General features: G+C 46.9%; 1 protein-coding gene across 1 annotated transcript in view; it reads right to left on the minus strand.

Annotated features, from left to right (window-relative positions):
- The window catches only part of PPP2R1B (protein phosphatase 2 scaffold subunit Abeta), a 1,373,270-nt gene that overhangs the window by 113,650 nt on the left and 1,240,548 nt on the right, over positions 1-19,072 (minus strand). The window contains exon 13 of the mRNA XM_044080997.1: positions 189-331. Within this exon, the coding sequence (XP_043936932.1) occupies positions 189-331 (143 nt within the window). The remainder of the gene's footprint in view (positions 1-188; positions 332-19,072) is intronic.

The raw sequence follows: 19,072 nt of genomic DNA on the forward strand, positions 1-19,072 counted from the left end.
ACTACAAACATTTTGCAATCCGCAATGGATAGGCATAAATGACCTCTACCCTCCCAAACACAATTATAACTGTTCTAATCACATGCCATTCTCACTTTTATCCAGCCACACAGCAAACATTCCTGAATACAGTCCATAAAAGCACAGTAGGAAATTGCCCTCAATCGTTGTATCAAGATGGTACTTACTTTTCATCCAAAATTGGGCCAATTTTCTGTAATGACTTTGCTACATTAAAGCGCACGTTTGCAACGAGGTCTCCAGACATTTTCAGCACAATAGGCAACATCTGCTTAGTTGTAATTTCCTGGCCACAGGCTTCAGACAGTACCTAAGTGGGGAACAAGTAATTTCACATTAAGATGTAAAGCTACCAAACATGAAGTCCACGAAAACGACAAAATAGTATAGCTGTGTAAGAACTTGCCATAACAGTAGCTGTTCAAGCAGATCACTGTTGGAATAATGCTAACCAATGGGATAATGCTCAAAACCAAAGCCAGAGCCTAGTAACCATTAGTGTGTGATCTGACAAATTCATTTCTTGGTCTGAAAAATTATCTTTTCTGTAATGCTTAGTAAAGGTATGAACGGAAGACCCAGTAACTACCTTTAAAATGCACTTGGAATTCAACCCTTTGAAAAAGGGCCTGAAGAGGCTTCAGCTCTAGTCATGAGTCTTAATGGTACCAAAGAGACCTACCATGAAAGGAACAAAAGGAGATGGGAAGTTACATCTACCTAGACATGATTTGCTTGGATACTGGAAGACTTTGCCCCCCTCCACCTACATCAAGAAATGAATTTATCAGATTTTTTACTTCAATTTAGTCTTATCCAGGTAAAATTTCAGTTGCGTGTGCTTGCCATGCAAATGGAGAATGCTTTGTCCCGTATTGAGGGTTAAAGAATGAGGAAGGATATTTAAGTTCAGAGACATTTGGTTACCACCTTAGGCATGAAGGAGGAGTTTGTGCAGAGGATAACTATCCTTATGAAAAAAGTACAGTTTTGTACCTACCATAAATGTAGATGTCCGATAGATATGCAACTGCAGTCATAACATATGGGTTTGTCCTGCCTCAGGCAGCCCTCGGTCGGCCGGATTCCAAAGTCTGGGTCTGACGTCGGCTGATGTCGCATTTCTCTCCGACGTCAGAGCGGCTGGAGTACATAAGCATAAGCCGACGCCATCTTCTTCAGTGTTTCTTGCCCCAGATGCCAGGTGCCCTCCAATGAAGGCTGTAATCAAATTGGAAGACAAAAACAGGATTCCAGACAAATAAATGAGCAATAAACAGATACACCATAACAGATATCCCCAGCTAAGAGAAACAGGGATAGGAGTGGACCCTAGGCATAGAGGGGTATGGAGGGAGGGAAAATCCGACTGCAGTTGCATATCTATCGGACATCTACATTTATGGTAGGTACAAAAAGTACAGTTTTGTACCTACCATAAATGTAGATGTTCGAGGATCCACATTGCTGCAGTCCTTACTATTGGGTAGTCCGCTGTCCAGTCGGCCCGAATACCAGAGTATATGGCTGACGTCGGTCAGGGCGCATTAGACTGACGTCAGTACGTCAGGGTACTAATGCGCATGACCGACGCCATATCCTCAGTCTTTTCTTGCCCCAGATGTCAGAAGACCCTAAAAAGACAAGGCCAAAATACCTGCACCAAAATTATGTACAATATATACAAAAATATCAACATATAACCTCACCTACACAACCACCCCTAAACACAGAGGGAAGGAGGAGGGCAAATTGGACTGCAGCAATGTGGATCCTCGAACATCTACATTTATGGTAGGTACAAAACTGTACTATGTTCTTCGTTCCACATTGCTGCAGTCCTTACTATTGGGTAGAATCCCAAAGCAGAGGTAAGGGAAGCTGGCAAATCATAAAGAAGTAGGAGCTGACAACATGCCCTGCAAAACAGCTGTGGCAAAACCAGCCCTAGACTTAGAGTAGATAGGAAGGTGATAATGCTTAGAGAAAGTATGCACTGAACTCCAAGTAGCTGCCTCCAAAATATCCTTAGTTGCCACCCCCCTTAGAAATGCTGTTGAAGTGGCAGTAGCCCTAGTGGAATGAGGCCTAATCCCAGCCGGAATCTCCTTGCCATGATGGGAATAACAAAATGCAATGCAAAAGCCAATCCACCTAGAAATAGTTTGTTTTGACACAGGCTTGCCCTGAACTCAAAGCAAAAGAAACAAACAACTGCTGAGACTGCCTAAAATCCTTAGTCCTGCTTAAATAATAACGCAATTGCCTGTGTACATCTAAAGTGTGCAAAATCTTTTCCCCTTTATTTTGGGGGTCTGCATAAAAAGTAGGCAAATGAATAGTTTGGTTTAAAGCCACACTAGAAACCACCTTAGGCATAAAGGAAGGATTAGTACGTAATGATACCCTATCCTTATGGAAAATCAAAAGGGCTCTACTGCCATAAGGGCCTGCAACTCAGACACCCTTCTTGCAGAAGTAATAGCCAACAGAAAAGCAGTCTTCCATGACAAGTATTTCAATTCAGCAGTAGCCGCAGGCTCAAAAGGTTGTAGAGTAAGTTTTTCCAACACAAAATTGAGATCCCAAGCAGGAGTAGGAGCTCTACGTGGGGGTCTTATATTCTTTGCCCCTCTAAGAAACTGCTTGAACAAAGGATGCGAAAACAATGGTGGGTCACAATCATAGTGAGCTGAAATTGCTGCAGCATGAATCTTAATGGAAGAGAAGGACAAACCTTTGTCCAATAACTCAGTAAGATATTGAAGAGCCACACTCAAATTAGGCTCAGAAATCTCCAAATTCTTTGCTGTACTCCAAAATAAAAATCTCTTCCATTTTTCTGCGTACACTTTCCTTGTACTAGGTCTTCTAGCTTCCATAATCACATTTAAAACTTGTTGAGGAAGTTGAGACCTGCTGTGTTTCAACACAGAATATGCCAGGCTGTTAGATGAAGAGAGTGAAGCTTGACATTGAGCAGATGACCGTCCTTCTGAGATAACAGATGAGGAATCAGAGGTAAAGGCCATGGAGGCTTCTTTACCAGACTCCGTAGTAGTGGGTACCAGTGTTGCCGAGGCCAATCTGGAGCTATCAAAATCATCCTTGGCCTGTCTTGTCTGACCTTTAATAGTACCTTTGGAAGAAGAGGCAGAGGTGGAAAGGCATACACATGAAGGTTTTTCCAACTGAAAGACAGAGCATCCACTTTCCAAGCTGTGTGATGAAACCCCTTTGTGCAATACTTTGGCAGCTGGTGGTTTAGTGGAGAAGCGAACAGATCTATGTCTGGAGTTCCCCATGACACTGTCAATTTCTGAAATACATGAAGATCCAGTTTCCACTCGTGGGGATCCATGATTTGTCTGCTTAACACATCTGCTAAGGAGTTCTGTGCTCCCGGCAGAAACCTTGCCTGAAGAGTTAGTTGCAAGCTTAGCGCAGTCTCCCATAAAATCATTGCTTGCCTGCATAGAGGATAAGAATGTGTTCCCCTTGCTTGTTGATGTACCACATGACAGTTGTGTTGTCTGTTAGAATCAACACCTGCCCTGGAAGAAGTAACTCCTTGAAAGCCATTAATGCAAACTGGACTGCTAACATCTCCTTCATGTTGATATGTAGATGCTGTAGTCTGGCAGGCCACTTGTCTTGTATCCACTTTCCATTTAGATGAGCTCCCCAAGCAATGTCCGAGGCATCTGTCGTTAAAATCTGACTCGCCTCTGGCCGGGTCACAGAGAGTCCCTTGTTTAGGTGACATTCCTGAGCCCACCACAAAAATTCTTTTTGAAGGCAAGGTATTATGTGAATGACAGTGTCCAAATCCTGGCAGTGCTGTGTCCATACATTTTTGAGATACCATTGTAGCTTCCTCATATGCAGTTTGGCATTGGGAAGCACCAGAATACAAGATGCCATGAACCCTAATGCTTGAAGGACTGTCCTTGCAGTCAGCACGGACTGATGAGATAGTTGATGGAAGTAAAGTGATAGACTCTTTTGTTTGTCCGGGGTTGAAAAGGCCATCTGGGCTGCTGTATTCAGTCTCACACCCAGAAAGCACATGTCTTGAGAGGGTACTAGACTGGACTTTATTTCGCTCACAGAATACCCTAGGCATCTTAGCACTGCTATAACATATTCCAGATGCTGTAGAAGGTCTTCCTTTTCTTGAGCCAGAATCAGGCAGTCGTCCAAGTAAGGATAGATTTGAATTCCTTGTAGCCTGAAGTAAGCTATCACTGGAGCCAGAACCTTTATGAATACTCTGGGCAGTAGATAAGCCAAAGGGCAATGCAGAGAACTGATAATGAGAATTTCCAGCTCGAAACCGCAGATACTTCCTGCAACTTAGCCTTATAGGCACATGAAGGTAAGCTTCCTTGAGATCTAAAGTTACCATCCAGTGATCTTTGCCCAGCAGAGGTAAAAGCTGTTGTAACGTCAACATCTTGAACTTGGGAATGTCCAGATAAGTGTTGAGGAGAGATAAATCCAAAATTGGTCTCCACGTGTTCCCCCTTCTTTGTTCTTGGAACAAGCGAGAATAAAATCCTAGGCCCCTTTCTGATACAGGAACTGGCTGAATGGCCCCATCTGGAGTAACTGAGAAATTTGCTTGTGAGCCTCTTTTCTTTGTGGAGGAGGAACGTCTGGCATGCCTTTGAAAGGAGGCATTGTATGGAAATAAAACCTGTAACCGTGGTGAATGATATCCAACACCCATCTGTCTTGAGTAATTAAATCCCAATTTTCTTTGAAAAGAGACAGTCTTCCTCCCAAAGGAGCTACCAGACGAGAATCTACTGGCAGCTGAAAAGGCAGGTCATTGGGTCTGTTTACGAAAGGACTGACCCCTGCCCTCACCAGAAGTCTGAGCAGGTGAACTCCTGTTCTAGGCCTAAAAGAACCTTGAGCTCTGCCCCTACCACGTCTAGACCTACCCCTAGACTGGGAATCATAAGCAGGATATGTCCACCCCTTAGCAGGCCAATTTCTACTAAACTTGGTGGCTGCACCTGCAAAAATCTTTAACAGTTTGCATAGACTTAGCTTTGTCCTCCATTTTCTTTAAAACTGCTTCCACAGGCGAACCAAACAACACATCAGACTGTAAAGGAGCATCCAAAATCCTTGTCTTAACATGCTCAGCTAAATTCTGATCCCTCAACCAGGCATGCCTGCGAAGAACAGAACTAGTGGCAGCCACCCTCGAGGAGGCCTGTACAGCATCAAAACCACATTGCAAAGAATGCTTACCCACTTGTTCAGACACATGAACCAAATCCAGCAACTCTTTACACTCAATACCTTCCGCCAAAGCATCCACCTTAGATTTCAATTGTGAAAGGAGATAATTTTGATATTTTAGCATGTGAAACTGACAATTCAACGCTCTCATGGCTAGAGTGGAAGAAGTATACACTTTCTTTCCCCACCTATCCAAAGCCCTTGCCTCTATCAGTGGGAACAGGATTTTTAACCACAGAGGCCTTAACACCTTTAGGCCCCTGAGAAACAGTTTCTGGGTCCGCCCTAGGACTCTTAAACAAATACTTATGAGCTTCAGGCACCCTATAGTACCTATCGGGTTTAACAGGAGCAGGAGGCAAAGAGTCAGGGTTCAGGGAAGCCTCTGCAAAACCATCTTCCACCACATTCAACACAGGAGGTATAGCTAAGGGCCTATGCTGGGGTAAAAACAAGAATTCCCTAAGCCTTTTCCTGGAATCAGAGTAATCCTGGCCTTCCCATTTAAAGTGCTCCCTCATGGAATGCAGAGTCTCTGAAAATGAGAAATCCTCAGGAGGAGAAGCTGTAGGAGTGGAATCATCCACATCAGAATCAGAATAAGGAGGATACTCCTGCAAATCTTCCACAGAAGACTCAGAAGCCTCTGAACACTGTTCAAAACTATCAAACTCCGGTTCCACCCTGAGCGTCTTATCAGGAGGGGGCATAGAACCTCTAATCATAGTAATCAAATCTTCTGCCATTTTAAGCATATGTTTCTTAGGTACAGAACCCGAAATGCTAGGAGAAGCCCCCACTGAAGCTGAACTTGGCCTACCTCTCAAAGAAGTTTTGGCAACAGAAGGAGAGGCTCTAACTACCTTGGGAAGAGAGGGAAGAACAGTTACCTGCGAAGCCCCCTCAGCCTGGCCTACCTCCTGAGAAGGCACATCCTGTAACAGTAAAGTTTCTGCCCGAGACTCCATAGAAACTCCTGGCAAAACCTCTGGCTCCACTGAGCCTTCTAAAGAACCGACGTCCGGGACTGCCGGTTCATCAACCCTAGGCTTCGCTGTTTTGTCCTTGCGCTTCTTGGACGAAGCTGGCGTCGGAGCATCCGACGGCATTTTATAATTGCAACGCTTCCCAAACACTAACCTGGCACAGTCTAACCTCCTCTTAATAGTGCGTTTGTTAAACCTAGCACAAGAGCGGCAACCAACAACGTCGTGCTCAGGCCCTAAACAAGGTATACACAAGGTATGGTAATCCCTATGAGGTATCTGTTTCCCACAAGAAATACAGTTATTCACTTTTTCTGACATCCGGTTAAATACTGAGGCAAGAAAAAACCAAAATGTTCCCCAACGGGGTACTTAGCCAACTCTGATTCGGTCTGAAACTCCGGTTTCGGAAATATTTCAGAACGCCAACCTGCACTCGCAAAACTGCTTCTGCATCGGACCATGCGGCAAAAAAGACTGAGGATATGACGTCGGTCATGCGCATTAGTACCCTGACGTACTGACGTCAGTCTAATGCGCCCTGACCGACGTCAGCCATATACTCTGGTATTCGGGCCGACTGGACAGCGGACTACCCAATAGTAAGGACTGCAGCAATGTGGAACGAAGAACATCTGTACTATGTCCTTTAAGAATGAAACTGCAGTCATAACATATGGGTAGAATACCATAGCTTAGCTGGGGGAGGAGGAATGCTCTAGGAAAAAGATGGTGTGGCAATCAAACCCTGCAGGACTGCCGAAGCAAAGCCTGCTCTGGATCTGGAATATAAAGGGAGGTTGTAGTGTTTGGAAAATGTATGCACGGAGCTCCATGTAGCAGCTTCTAGAATGTCTTTTGTAGGCACCCCTTTTAAAAAAGCTGTAGAGGTGGCTGTAGCTCTGGTGGAGTGTGGTCTGACATTGGCTGGCACACACTTTCCATGGAAGGAATAACAGAATCTGATGCAATGTCCAATCCATTTTGAAATTGTCTGTTTGGAAATCGCTTTTCCTTGTATTCCAGGGGCGTAAGCTACAAAAAGCTGATCAGACTTCCTACTGGTCTTGGTACTGTCTAGGTAGTAGCGAAGTTGTCTGTGTATGTCCAAGGTATGTAACGGTCTTTCCCCTTTGTTCTCAGGATTGGGAAAGAAAGTAGGCAGGTGAATTGCTTGATTTAAAGAAACCCTGGATACCACTTTTGGCAGAAAAGTAGGGTTGGTTCTGAGGAGACCCTGTCTCTGTGAAAAGTTATGAACGGTGGTATTGCCATTAAGGCCTGTAATTCCGAAACCCTTCTTGCTGAGGTTATGGCCAGCAGGAAAGCTGTCTTCCAGGAAAGAAATTGTAACTCCACAGAAGCTGCTGGCTCGAAGGGAGGTAAAGTCAATTTTTCTAGGACAAAATTGAGATCCCAAGCTGGTACTGGTGCCTTTCTTGGGGGCTTTATATTCTTGATTCCTCTAAGAAATTGCCTTAGCAAAGAATGTGAAAACACAGGTGGATCAGTGTTGTATCTAGCTGAGATAGCTGAAGCATGTATTTTTATGAAGAGTATGAGAGTCCGTTATGTAACATATCTGCCAAGTATTCCAGAATGAGAGGGATGCTCAAAAGTGATGCATCATGACCCTTTTGTTGGTATTCCAAATGTTGAATCTCTTCCATTTGGCTGAGTAAGCCTTTCTGGTGGATGGTCTGCGGGCTTCTGTTAGTATCCGCTGAACTTCCTTGGAGAGAGGTAAATTGAGGTTATTTATGGGATTTCCCAAGCTGTTAGCTGTAGAGTCTGGATGTTGGGATGAACAGTCCTGAAGTTGTGTTGAGTCAAAAGTTGGGGCCATTGTGGAAGGGCCCACGTTTTGTTGTGACATATGCGCCGTAGTAGTGGGTACCAGTGTTGTCTTGGCCAGTCTGGAGCTATTAGGATCCCCTTCGGTTGCTCTGCCTTGATCTTTAATAACACTGTGGTCATCAGTGGCAGGGGTGGAAATGCATAAATTATTAGGGAGCTCCAGTTGAATGAGAGGGCATCTACTTTCCATGCTTGTGGATGATATGTCCTTGAGCAGAACTTTTGTAAGTGATGATTGAGGTGGGAGGCAAATAGGTCCACGTCCAGCCTGCCCCATGTCGAGGTGAGTCATATAAAGATGTCTGGATGTAGCCTCCATTCGTGGGGGTCTAGGAAATTCCTGCTTAGACTGTCCGCCAGAACATTGTCTTTGCCTGGAACAAACTGGGATTGTAGCTGTATGTTTAGACCCAGTGATTTTTCCCAAAGATTCATTGTCAGTCTGCAAAGGGGGTAAGAATGAGTGCCCCCTGCTTGTTTATGTACCACATCACAGTGGTGTTGTCTGTCCGTATTAGTAGGTGGCCTTGTTGAAGTTGTTGTCCAAAGGCCTCGATGGCATGCATTACTGCTAGCATTTCTTTTTGGTTGATATGCAGATGTGCTTCCTTTGGGGACCATTGCCCTTGAATACATCTGCCCTCCATGTGCGCCCCCCATCCAAGGTCAGAGGCGTCTGTGGTCATTGTCTGTGTTATCTGAGGTTTTTTGAACGACATACCTGTGTTTAACTGGCTTACTGTGGCCCACCACAGAAATTCCTTTTGTAGACATGGAATGAGTGGAATAATTGCTTCTAGGTTGTTGCTTTGTTGAGACCATAAGCTTTTTAAGTACCATTGAAGCTTTCTCATGTGTAGTCTTGCTAGTGGGACCAAGATAATGCAGGATGCCATGTAACCCAGGGCCTGTAGGAAACTCCTTGCAGTCATCTGGGTGAGCTTTGCTAAACTTTTGAAGTAATGAGTTAACTTCTTTTGCTTGTCTTCTGTCAGGTAAGCCATTTGAGAGGCTGTGTCTAGTTTGGCTCCTAAGAAGGTTATTTGCTGGGATGGCTGAAGTCTTGACTTTTGAAAGTTGACTGTGTATCCCAGAGCCTGTAGCAAGTGTATGACATAATTCAAGTTTTTTTGTCAAGGTTAGTTTGTTGTCCGCTTGTATGAGGCAATCGTCCAGGTACGGGTAGATTTGAATCCCCTGGAGCCTGCAATGAGCAATTACTGATGCCAGGCATTTCGTGAATACTCTGGGCGCAGTAGATAAGCCAAATGGCAATGCTGAGAATTGATAATGCTCTGGCCATGCAAGAAATCTGAGGTATCTTCTGCAGCTGTGTCTGATAGGGACATGCAGGTATGCCTCCTTGAGGTCCAGAGTAATCAGCCAAGACCCCTTGCCCAGCATGGGAAGGAGTTGCTGTAAAGTCAGCATTTTGAACTTTGGTACTATGAGAAAAGTGTTTAGAGCGGACAAGTCCAGTATTGGTTTCCATTGAGTTTCTTTTCTTGGAACAAGGAACAGTCTTGAGTAAAACCCCTGACCTTGTTCTTGTTGTGGAACTTTTTCTATTGCTTTGATCTGAGCAAGCAGAGATATTTGCTTGATAGCCCCTGCCCTCTGATTTTGTGGAAGGTTTGGCATGCCTTGTTTTCTTGGCAAGGTATGAAAGTGGAACCTGTAACAGTGGTCTATAATGTCCAAAACCCATTTGTCTTGTCAGTTTGTGCCAATTTTTTGAAAACAGAGATAACTTTCCGCCCAAAGGAGCTTCTGTTTGCTCCTTGGTCAGCGGAAGTAGAGGAAAGTCATTGAGATTGTCCCTGCGGGGCAGGAGAAACCCCTGTGTCACTTCTTTGGTTTGCTGGTTGCCATTGTCGTCCCCCTGTAGGATCCTCTGTATTGCCCTCTTCCTCGGGCACGCCTGTTTTTACCCCTTTGAAATCTTTCAGGATTAGGAAAGGACCAGTTTTTAGAAGGCCAGTTCCTGCTGAATCTGGGCGGCTGAACCTGGAGAAAATCTTTGACTGTCTGTACTGACTTGGCTTTTTCCTCAATGGACTTTAACATATCTTTAGCATTAGCACCAAAAAGCTTGTTCTTTTCCAAGGGTGCATCAAGAAGTTTTGCCTTAACATGATCTGGTAAAGGTTGTTCTTTTAACCATGCATGTCTACGAATGACCGCCCCTGTCATAGCTGCCCTACATGAAGCCTCCAATGCATCATATCCACACTGTAAAAAATGATTGCTAACCTGCTGAGAATTATACACAGCCTCCTGCAAAGACTTCCTATCTAAAGGTTCAGGAGAGGCCAAACTTTTCTGTAAATCATCTAACAGGAAATCCTGATATTGAAACGTGAAAGAGACAATTGAGAGCTCTCATAGATAAAGTAGTGGAGGTGTAGACCTTCTTCCCCCATCTCTCTAAGGACCTTGCTTCCCTGTCGGAAGGCAAAGGATTTTTGGATGTGGTAGCTGAAACCCCTTTAGGCCCCTGGGAAATTGTTGCTAAATCAACAGCATGGGTCCTAAATAAATGAGAATGGGTTTCTGGGACCCTATAGTATCTGTCAGGCTTGACAGGAGCAGGAGGAAGAGTATCAGGGGTAACACTGGAGTCAGAGTATAAGTCATCCAAAACATCAAGCACAGGAGGTATAGCTAAGGGTCTGTGTTGAGGCTTTTTGAGGAAGGTTCGAAGGCGCTTTCTGGAATCAGAAAATTCCTGGCCTTGCCACTTAAAATGCTCCCTCATGGAATGCAGAACTTCCCCAAAAGAAATATCCTCAGGAGGAGAGGCCGAGGGAATGGAGTCCTCTGCATCTGAATCCTCATAGGTCTGGAAGGGCTCTTCCTGGCTTTCAGAGGGAACAGAGTCCTCAGAATCTTCATCTGAGGGCAGAGGGTTCAACCCTGGGCCTCTTATCAGGAGGAGGCTGGGATCCTCTCTCAGGATGGGCCTGGGAGCCTCTGATCAGAGAAATTAAATCTGCGGCCATGGACATTTGAGTTTCAGGAGTAGGCTGAGGTAAGGTTTTAGCAGTAAGATGTTTGGACTTGCTGACTGCCTTGGCACGTGTGTAGGCCTTGATAGACATGGGAGGCCTAGCCGCTCCACGTGCAAGAGTGACCTTATCAACAGCAATGGTCTCTGGCATTTCCTCGGTTTCGGTATCCGGAGGAAAATCAATAACTGGCGGAGTGGCCTCCGGTATCGGTAATGCGGTGTCTTTGGTTCGGAGCGGTGGAATAACCGCCCCAGAGGGAACCAGAGCACTCGCGATTAGTTTTGGCGTGGTGTCGGTGGAAGACGCGGGCCGAGGATGTCGGTCCCGGTCTTTTCGTTTCTTAGGAGTCTGCATTGTCGGTTGTTCCGACGGCATTGTATAATGAAATTTTTCGCCGAAAAAGTCTTCAGCGAACTCCGCCCGGCGCCTGAGAGTGCGCTTGTTGAAGCGAGCGCAGGCGGCACAGGCAGAGACGTCGTGGTCTGGGCCAAGGCAAGGGAGGCAGTACAACTGGAAATCCTTATGAGGTATTTGTTTACCACAAGACAAACAATTATTTACTTTTTCAGTAATTTCTGACATCGGCTGAGGCAAGAAAAGGTCCCCAACGGGGTACTTAGCTTTTTTGATGACTTCGGTTTCGAAGAATACAGGAGCTGACCGACCGGCACTTGCGAACTGCTTCTGCTTCGGGCACCGCGCGGCAAGAAAGACTGAAGAAGATGGCGTCGGCTGATGCTTATATACTCCAGCCGCTCTGATGGAGAGAAATGCGACATCAGCCGACGTCGGACCCAGACTTTGGAATCCGTCCGACCGAGGGCTGCCTGAGGCAGGACAACCCATACGTTATGACTGCAGTTGCATTCTTGAAGGACATAGTTTCCATTTACTACGGTACACTTTCCTGGTGGAAGGCTTATGCGCTGCCACAAGGATGGCTTTGACTGGTGAAGAGATACCGGGAGTCCTAACTAGGAGTGGAACTGGAGCAACCAAGCTGTTAGTTTGAGATTGCCCAGGTTTGGGGTCGGTAAGTTCGACTGATGGGAGATGAGATCTGGAGTGGGATCTAGAATCCAAGGAGGATTCACAAGGTGAGACCACAGGTAAGGGAACCAAATTTGCAGAGGCCAAAATGGGGCAATGAAGATCATCCTGCTCCCCAACCGTGAGGCTTTATGTAGGAGTTGCAGCATCAGGGGTAGCGGAGGATAGGCATAAAGTAGACCGGGTGGCCAAGCATGCACCAGAGCGTCTCTTGGAGTTTCCCCTGGAGGGGGCATTAGAGCGAAGAAATTGTCACATTTGGTGTTTGATGGAGACACAAAAAGATTGCAGCAGGGTTTCTCCCATTTTGTGAATATCTGCTTCGCTACTAGTGGATTGAGAGACCACTCGTACGGGGTAAGAAGGGTGCGACTGAGCTTGACCGCTACGATGTTGGTCCATCCCGGAATGTGCGTTGCAATGAGAAAGCGGTTGGTGGAGATCGCCCATTCCCATACTCTCATGGCTTCGCGGCATAGGGGGTAAGATCTGGTTCCCCCCTGTTTGTTGATGTACCAGACAACCGACATGTTGTCTGAGTCGCAATCGTTATCGTTTCTAAGGGGAGGAGATCCTGAAGTGCTTGCAACGCGAACAGCATCGCTCTCATCTCCAGAACGTTGATATGCAGGGAGGTCTCTGTTGTTCCACGTGCCTTGGACAGTCCTGCCTGAATAATGCCCCCCCCCCACCCGAGGCGGGAGGCATCCGTGGTCACCGTGGAGAGAGGGGGAGAGGTGCAGAAGGGACGGCCCGTATGGAGGTCCGGGGCTTGGAGCCACCATAATAGAGCCCTCCTGCAAACCTTGCTGATAGCAATGGGGTGGTGAAGAGGAAGGGATAGAAAGGACCATTGCACTAGAAGTGTCCATTGCAGTACCCGCATGTTCAGACGGGCGCATGGAAGAAGCGTAATCGCTGCCGCCATGGAGCCTAGTGCCCTCAAGACCAATTCCGCTGGAGAAGTCTCTGATAGGAGGATGGCCCGCACATGGAGTTGCAAATTCCGGATTCTCTCGGAGGTTAGGAAGGCTCGTAGCTCTCTGGTGTTTATTCTGGCACCTATGAATTCCATGACTTGTGTTGGGGGGCCAGAAGAGATTTGTCGACATTGATGGTAATGCCTAATTGTGGAGCTAGACGGAGAAAGAAGTCTCTGGCTGAGCAAAGTAGATGCCTTGAGGCGGTCAGGAGCCAGTCGTCCAGGTACGGAAAGACCTGTATTCCCTGGAGTCTCAGGTGGGCCGCAATCACTGCTAATACTTTGGTGAACACCCTGGGGGCTGTGGTGAGGCCAAAGGGAAGGACCCTGAACTGATAGTGACTGGCTCCCAGCCAGAAGCGGAGGAACCTCCTGGATCGTCTGTCCATTAGAATGTGGTAGTACGCATCCTTGAGGTCTATAGAGCACATCCAATGGTTTTCCCTTAAAAGGGGAAGAATAGATTGAAGAGTGACCATTCGGAATTTTTCCTTGGTTACTGACAGGTTCAAGCGGGAAAGGTCTAGAAGCTGTCTCAAGTCCCCCGTCTTTTTTGGCACCAAAAAGAACCTGGAGTAGAACCCTAATCCGAGCTGGTCTTGGGGGATGGGCTGGATGGCTCTTCTTCTTAGCAGCTGCTGAATTTCTGCAGCTGCGGCCTCCCTCTGTTCGGGTGGTACATCGGGGAGGTTTTTGAGTTTGGGGACATGGAGTAATGGTATTTTGTACCCTCTGGATATAATGCGAAGCACCCAGTGGTCTGTAGTGATGGACTCCCACGCCGCTAGGTGCTCAGAGAAGTGCCCCCCCCGACTGCCTCCAGAGTGGAGCAACCGGGCAACCCTGGGGCGGCGTCCTCCCTGTCCTCCTCTGCCACAGTAGGACTGGTTGTCCGGAGTGGGTTGGGAATGTTGTGATTTCCGGAACCAAATCTTCTGACCCTTTTGGTTCTTCAAGAAGGACCGCTGGGGAGCAGAGAAGCGGACTCCAACGGCAGACAACGTCTTCCCGTCCTTTTCGCTCTGGACAAGTGTCTCGCAAACTGTTTTGCCAAACAGGGCAGATCCATCGAAGGGGCCGTTCGCAAAGGACACTTTAAAAGGCTCCGCAAAGTCACAATGACGGAGCCAGGCCTGACGTCTCATGACTAGGCCTGCTCCGCTAGCCCTAGCGGCTCCCTCTGAGGCGTGGGACAATAGCCGCATAGAGGTATTGGAAATTGATGTCAGAGTGGCCATTCGGGTGGAGTACAATTGCTTGTCATCCGCCGACATGGACTCAGGGGGGGAGGCAGCGTATTCTTTGATAAGATCCCGCTGCATCCTGATGACATGTGCCATATAGTTCAGAGACCTTACCGAGAAGGTTGCTGAACTAAAAACTCGCTTCCCTAAGCGGTCCATCGAGCGGGACTCCTTGCTCGGTGGATGGACTCTCCTGAGCCAATTCCCTCTTCGTGGCTGCCGCCGTCAACATGGCATCTACGGGGGGGCCCTTACTCCAGTGTGATCGGTCTGAGGGGGGGCTAAGTATTTTGTCCGGGCGTTTTGGTATTGGCTCCACGGTGTCCGGATCCTTCCACGCCGGTGGTGATGAGGTCCACCAGGGGTCGGCCGGAGGGGACACCCAAAAGGTAGACGGGCCTGCTTCGAATGCCTCCAGAAACACTGACTCGTCGGAGGAAGACTTGGGGGCAGACCACCCACCTCTGATCCTCAGCATCTCCATGATGTCTCCAAAGGAGACATCCTCAGAAGCGATCTTGGGGAGCCTTCCCCTTCTTCCAAGTCCGTGTCCTCGGTTAAGGACTCAGGGGAGTCCACGTGCCTCCTCTTGCACTTATGCTTGCGGGGCACTTCCTCCGGGGGGGCTGTCCGAGGAGGCCTCGCCAGCAACATCTTGTTCCAATGGAACCATCTGTGACATTGAAGCAGGCTGTCCCTTTGGCCGGGTGATGGAAGCCTGGCCCAGCAGAGAGGGAGTGCATGGAGGAGCCGAAAAGTACAGTTTTGTACCTACCATAAATGTAGATGTCCGATAGGTATGCATCTGCAGTCATAACATATAGGTTGTCCTGCCTCAGGCAGCCCTTCGGTTGGCCGGATTCCAAAGTCTGGGTCTGGCCTCGGCTGATGTCGCACTTTCCCCTACGTCATAGTTTCTGGGGTATAAAGGCATCAGCCGACGCCATTTTCCTCAGTGTTTCTTGCCCCAGATGCCAGGTGCCCTCTAGGAAGGCTAAATTTGGATAAAAGTTGAATGTTCCAAACAGTAGCAAAAATTATATATACATATATACAAACAAATACACCATAACAAATTCCCCCAGCTAGCTGAAAGAGGGGTAAACACCCTAGGAATACCACAGAGGGGAAGGAGGGTGGGTAATCCTGACTGCAGATGCATACCTATCGGACATCTACATTTATGGTAGGTACAAAACTGTACTATGTCCTTCAAGGATGCATCTGCAGTCATAACATATGGGTAGAATACCATAGCCAAACTGGGGGAGGAGGTACTAAGATACGGATGGTGTAGTTAAGATCCCCTGTAAAACTGCAGTTGCAAAGCCTGCTCAGGATCTGGAGTATAAAGGTAGATTATAATGCTTGGCAAATGTATGCACGGAGCTCCAAGTAGCAGCTTCTAAAATGTCCATGGTAGCCACCCCTCGTAGGAAAGCTGTAGTGGTGGCTGTGGCCCTTGTGGAATGAGGCCTGATATGTTCAGGAGCTGTTTTTCCATGAAAAGAGCAGCAAAAGCGAATGCAATTTCCTATCCATTTTGAAATTGTCTGCTTGGAAATTGCTTTTCCTTGCACCCCAGTTGCATAGGCTACAAAAAGTTGTTCAGGTTTTCTGCTGGCTTTAGTTCTGTCCAGATAGTAGCATAGTTGTCTGTGTATATCCAAGGTGTGCAAGAGTTTCTCTCCTTTGTTCTGTGGGTTAGGGAAAAACGTAGGCAGATGAATGGCTTGGTTCAAGGATACCCTGGATACCACCTTAGGCATGAAAGTTGGATTGGTTCTCAGACACTCTATCCTGGTGAAAAATAAGGAAAGGCTGCACTGCCATTAATGCCTGCAGCTTGGATACTCTTCTTGCTGAAGTGATTGCCAGAAGGAAAGCAGTTTTCCAAGATAAAAACTGTAAGGCTGCTGATGCTGCTGGTTCAAAAGGAGGTAGTGTCAATTTTTCCAGCACAAAATTGAGATCCCATGCAGGTAGAGGGGGTCTCCTTGGAGGTTTAACATTTTTGATCCCTCTGAGAAACTGTCTGAGTAGAGGGTGAGAGAAGATAGGAGGATCCATGTTGTATTCTGCTGAAATTGCTGAAGCATGAATCTTAATGGAAGAGTAAGACAGGCCATTGTGGAACAATTCTGCTAAGTATTCTAGGATGTGTGCTAGGTTTGCCACTAACATCTGTGCCCTTTGATGTGCTCCAAATGAGGAATCTCTTCCATTTAGCAGAGTACGCCTTCCTTGTGGAGGGTCTGCGAGCCTCCAGGATAATGTCCTTGACCCTCTGAGATAAGACAGTTTGGTTTTAAGCAATTTTCCAGGCAGTTAGTTGCAGAGTTTTCAAGTTTGGATGCAGGGTCTTGAAATTGTTCTGCGTTAGAAGAGGAGGCCATAGGGGTAGAGGCCATGAGTTCGCCTGAGACATGTTTTTCAGTAGCGGATACCAGTGTGGTCTTGGCCAGTCCGGAGCTATTAGTATTACCTTTGGCTGTTCCTCCCTGATCTTCAGAAGAACCTTGTACATCAACGGGAGTGGTGGGAATGCATACACTATTAGGGCATTCCAGCTGAGAGAGAGCCCACCCTCCAGGCTTGTGGGTGGTATGTCCTTGAGCAGAATTTCTTCAGTTGGTGGTTGAGAGGGGAGGCGAACAGATCCATCTCTGGCAATCCCCATTTCTTTGTTATGAGTTTGAAGATGTCTGGATGCAGCATCCATTCGTGAGCATCCGTGGTAGTCCTGCTTAAGCTGTCTGCTAGTGAATTCTCTTTTCCTGGTACAAATATGGCCTGCAGCTGGATATTGAGGTTCAGGGCTAGGTTCCACAGATCCATTGTCATCCGGCATAGAGGGTAGGAGTGCGCGCCTCCCTGTTTGTTTATGTACCACATGACCGTGGTGTTGTCTGTCCTTATCAGCAGATGTCCTTGCTGGACAAATGGTTTGAATGGATCTCCTTTTGGTTTATGTGCAAGCTTAGCTGTCCTTGAGACCATAGGCCTTGGATACATTTGTCCTCCATGTGTGCTCCCCATCCTAGGTCTGAGGCGTCCGTGGTGATGGTCTGCCTTGGGTTTGGTTTCTTGAAAGGCAACCCTCTGTTGGACTGGCAGGCCTGAGCCCACCACAGAAATTCCTTTTGAAGGCATGGAATGATTGCTTTCATGGTTTCTAGACTGTGTCTGTGTTGAGACCATACATTCCTTAGGTACCATTGTAATTTTCTCATATGCAGCCTGGCATGTGGGATCAAGATTATGCAGGATGCCATGAAACCCAGGGCCTGCAGGACTTTCCTTGCAGTAAGCTGAGTTTGTCTTGTCAAAGTCATGAAATAATCTGGAAGTTGTTTTTGTTTTTCTTCTGCGAGAAAAGCCATCTGAGTTATTGTGTCCAGATCTGCACCCAAAAAGGTTATCCTTTGGGATGGCACTAGTCTTGACTTTTGGATGTTGACTGTGTATCCCAAGGCCTGTAGCAGGTGTATGACATAGGCCAAATCCTTTATCAATTTTGTCTTGCTGTCCGCTTGTATTAGGCAGTCGTCCAGGTATGGGTAGATTTGAATTCCCTGAAGTCTGCAATGTGCAATTACTGATGCCAGGCATTTTGTGAATACTCTGGGTGCAGTAGATAAGCCAAAGGGCAATGCTGAGAATTGATAATGCTCTGATCCTGAAAGAAATCTGAGGTGTCTTCTGCAATCTGGTCGGATAGGGACGTGCAGGTATGCCTCCTTGAGATCTAGAGTCACCAGCCAAGACTCCTTGCCCAACATGGGAAGAAGTTGCTGTAGGGTCAGCATTTTGAATTTTGGTACAAGGAGATATGTGTTCAGTGCGGACAAGTCGAGAATAGGTCTCCATTGGTTTTCTTTTCTTGGTACAAGGAATAGTCTGGAGTAAAATCCTTGGCCTTGTTCCATAGATGGTACCCTTTCTATCGCTTTCATCTGAAGTAAATTTTTGATTTGTCTTAAAGCCTCTGGCTTCTGATTTGGTGGTAGGTTTGGCATTCCGCTCCTCTTTGGTAGTGTGGAAGTGAAACCTGTATCCTTTGTCTATTGTTTGCAATGTCCACGTGTCCTTTGTAATGCAATGCCAGTTTTTTGAAAATAAAGCCAGCTTTCCAAGGAGCTTCCAGTTGTTCCCTGGTAGGCGGAATCAGAGTCAAGTCATTGTGTCTGTCCTGTGCTAGTGGTTGTAGTTGCAGCTGTGGCAGTACTCCTCTGGTTGGCAGGCTGCCACTGACGGCCCCTATAGGCACCCTTTGATTGACCTCTGCCTCGAGGGCATCTATTCCTGCCTCTGTGCTCTGGAGGTGTCTGGAAAGGACCAATTCTTGGAAGGCCAGTTTCTGCTAAACCTTGGAGGTTGGACCTGTAGAAATTCCTTTACTGTTTGCACAGATTTTGCTTTTTCTTCCACCTTCTTTAGAATCTCCTGTGCAGGGGAGCCAAATAAACTTTGTTTCTCCACTGGAGCATCTAGGAGCTTAGCCTTGACATTGTCTGGCAGGGATTGCTCTTTTAGCCAGGCATGTCTACGAATTACTGCCCCAGTCATAGCTGATCTAAATGAAGCCTCCAGTGCATCATAGCCACATTTTAAGAAATGATTACTGACCTGCTGAGAGTTGTGTACCAAATCCTGAAGGGATTT

This window comes from Protopterus annectens, chromosome 8.part0, assembly GCF_019279795.1.
Source record: "Protopterus annectens isolate FY-2018-M chromosome 8.part0, PAN1.0, whole genome shotgun sequence".
NCBI lineage: Eukaryota > Metazoa > Chordata > Ceratodontiformes > Protopteridae > Protopterus > Protopterus annectens.